Raw genomic sequence first — 2,844 nt, 5'->3', positions numbered from 1 at the left:
AGGGCCTCGAGTGCGTCTGCGGCCGCAGCCTCCGCCAGCTGCACGCTGAGGCTACCCGTCGCGACGCCAGCGGCGCTAGTCAGCTGCGAGTCCTCAAGGCGAGGCCGCTGCGCCGTCCTGGCGCCTGTGGCGGTCGCGGGTGACCGACCTTTGCCGTAGCCGGGTTGGCGAACGCAAGCGGAGGCGGTCTGCCCAGCCTTGGAGGCGGCGGCTGCGGCGGGCTGCCGCGCCTTTTGGACGGTAGACGCGCGAGAGGCCTTTTGAACGGCTTCAGCTCGCTGACTGCGCGCCTGCTTTTGGCACACCACCCACTCGCCGCCGACAGCCTCGTAGTGTGGTGCTTCCGATCGTGACGAGGGCTCAGACGGACCGCGCGAGCCGGCTGCACCAGAGACCTCCTTTGGAGGACGATGAGCGCCTTGCATGACGCCCTTGGCCTTGCGGCCGTGTGCAGGCTTCTTCTTCGGCGCCATTGCGACCTGCTTTGAAGGCGCCTCAAAGCTAGCTCCGGCAGCACGATCGGTGCGGGTTCGTCGCGTGTCTTTTCCTGCGGCCCACTGTGAAATCGGGACCTGAGCTCTCGTTTTAACACAGCCCGTAAGGTGCCCCGCCGGGGTGCCGGTTCGTTTTCCGCCCACGATCATGACCTCGGAGAACGCATTAGCCGCTACAGCGGAAGCTGTGATTTCGGCTTCCTCGGCAATTTCGATGTAGCGGCTAATGCGTTTCGCGACATAATCGCAAAAACTCGAGCCAGAGCTATGGGCGCCGAGTTCGCCACCCAATTTGTGTTAAAACGGAAGCAGGGCTTTTGGTTCGTTAACTGTAGACCACACGGACGCGCGGCCGGCGGCTGAGAAGGCCACGCAGCCCCTCTTCCTGGTCACTGACGGGAGCACTGGTCGGCGTGAAGACCCCAAGATGGCGCTGTTCGCGCCTCCCGTCCACCACCACCGATCAGGTGGCCGGCCTGGGTGCCCCCCCGGCGGGTGGGAAAGGGCGCAAAGCTCCGTTTCATTGCCTACCCCTGTAGTTTTGACATAGTGCCAAAGATGGTCCACGCATTCCAGGATGCGTCGACCATCCTGGAATGCGAACTGCATTCGTGAATGCGCTAGCATCTGGAGTTACCCCTTTGCATTCTAGGATGCTCCTTGCTATTTCAAGTTGCCTTCCTTAACCTGAGATGCCCAGCATTTTGGCCAATGCCGCATGTCGGCGGGGCATCGGGTAGGCTGCGGCTCGGCCTGCGCCTCGGCAGTCGTTGCCGCTGCGCAGCTGGATATGGTGGCGCACGTGGCGTGGCCTGTCGTTTGCATGTTTTGCGGTGGCAGCCCATAACCGCACGAATTGTGCATGGCCCTCAGCAATCCGTGTTCGATCGGCAACGCCCGTGCCGCTGCTCTGTGTCTCGTTAGAATAGGCAATGAAAAACGGCGCCCGCTCTCGTCGCATGTGCGCCGGTTGACATATCATGTATGTGGCTCTTTTATGGATAACAAGGAGTCTCGTTTTCAACTTTTTCTTCTTGTATATGAGCCCGCAGCCCGCGGCTTCCTCGCGCGTTTCGCGCTCCTTAACGGTCTCTCTCTCGCCAGCCCTCAACTGTTCAGTAGAATTTGCTGCAACTGGGCAGATTCATGTGGTATCATGCTGTCCTCATCAGGTGTCTGTGCCGCAGCGTAGGCGAGACTCTAATCTCTATGCCTCGGCACCCCATCGAGGCAGCTCGCGAGGTGAAGCTTGCCAGCAAGGGTATTGTTGCCTACACCAGCAGGCAAGGGAGCACTATGGTGTGAGCCTGCCAGCACTGGTGCGCAAGCCAGATCAGTACAGTCGTACCGGGCAGCAATGAAGCGCGTTAGGTGCCCGCGGCCGCGCCGGATGCAGTGCTAACGCGGCAAGCTTGGGCCGCATCAGCAGATGCGTGAGGCGGTGCGGAAACCGTTGTTTCAAGGCCACCTGGTAGGCTCACTCCTTCCCATCCCAGAGGTAGAGGGCAAGGAAGGTAGTCGATACCCTCGCCACAGATGGACATTTTCATTCAGTGTTATGTGCTACTTTCAGATACGTAGGAGGACTCTGCTGACGGGGTATTTTAAAGCCCAAGATAGAAAGAAGCAGGATTGTAACGCCCTCCCCACGCACATTGTTTTCCGCACTTTCCGCATATTCCGCAACGGAATGTAAACGGCAATTTGGGCAATTGTCGGAGTCTCCCATTCTGTAGCGTCAAAGCGCAGCTGCCTCGTGGCTCGTGGCGCATGGTGCATCCTGCCCGCTCCCCCGCAGCTACGCTGCTGGTGATTGATGTCGCACGCGCATGCCCACCCTCACGGCACCCACGCCATACCCGCGCGCTGACAACACATACCTGACATGCGCACTGCACCGACATCCAGCCAGGCTCCCGCGTCGACGTTGACGCTAACGAAGAGAGGCGCGTTGAGCCGGCGCAAGGAGCACGTCTCACTCACACCACCACTGACGGCCTCCCACTTCTCGGCCGCAGCTTTTCACAACGTGGTACCTTCGGCTCACCTCGTCGCTAGCATCATCAGCGAGTACACCCTGCCTCTCGCCGTTTGCCCTGGCGAACGTGGCCGTGCTGATTGTCTACCGCCGCGTGGCTGTGCGAGATCTAGACGTGCACACCCCGCACGCCACTCGGCTGTGCTTGCGCAGCAGACGGCGTGGGCGGCTGCGCAGGCCCCTGGCCGCGGAGGAGGAGGCTGGCCCGTCTGGCGGTGTGCTGGCGGTTGGAAGTAAGAGGGAGAGGGAGAGGGAGAGGGAGAGAGAGAGAGAGAGAGAGGGAGAGAGGGAGAGGGAGAGGGAGAGGGAGAG

General features: G+C 61.0%; 1 protein-coding gene across 1 annotated transcript; it reads right to left on the bottom strand.

The window, feature by feature from the left end:
- Positions 1–75: 75 nt before the first annotated feature.
- On the bottom strand, positions 76–473 carry EMIHUDRAFT_250823 (hypothetical protein; the record flags this gene model as incomplete). Its single annotated transcript, XM_005756177.1, has 2 exons — positions 76–92; positions 149–473. 2 exons carry the CDS (start codon positions 471–473, stop codon positions 76–78), a joined length of 342 nt encoding a protein of 113 aa, XP_005756234.1.
- Between the last annotated feature and the right edge of the window lie 2,371 nt (positions 474–2,844).

The sequence above is a fragment of the Emiliania huxleyi genome (genome assembly GCF_000372725.1).
Source record: "Emiliania huxleyi CCMP1516 unplaced genomic scaffold EMIHUscaffold_988, whole genome shotgun sequence".
Classification (NCBI taxonomy): Eukaryota; Haptophyta; order Isochrysidales; family Noelaerhabdaceae; genus Emiliania; species Emiliania huxleyi.
The sequence above is the reverse complement of the archived record's forward strand: the minus strand, read 5'-3'. Positions and strand labels throughout refer to the sequence as shown.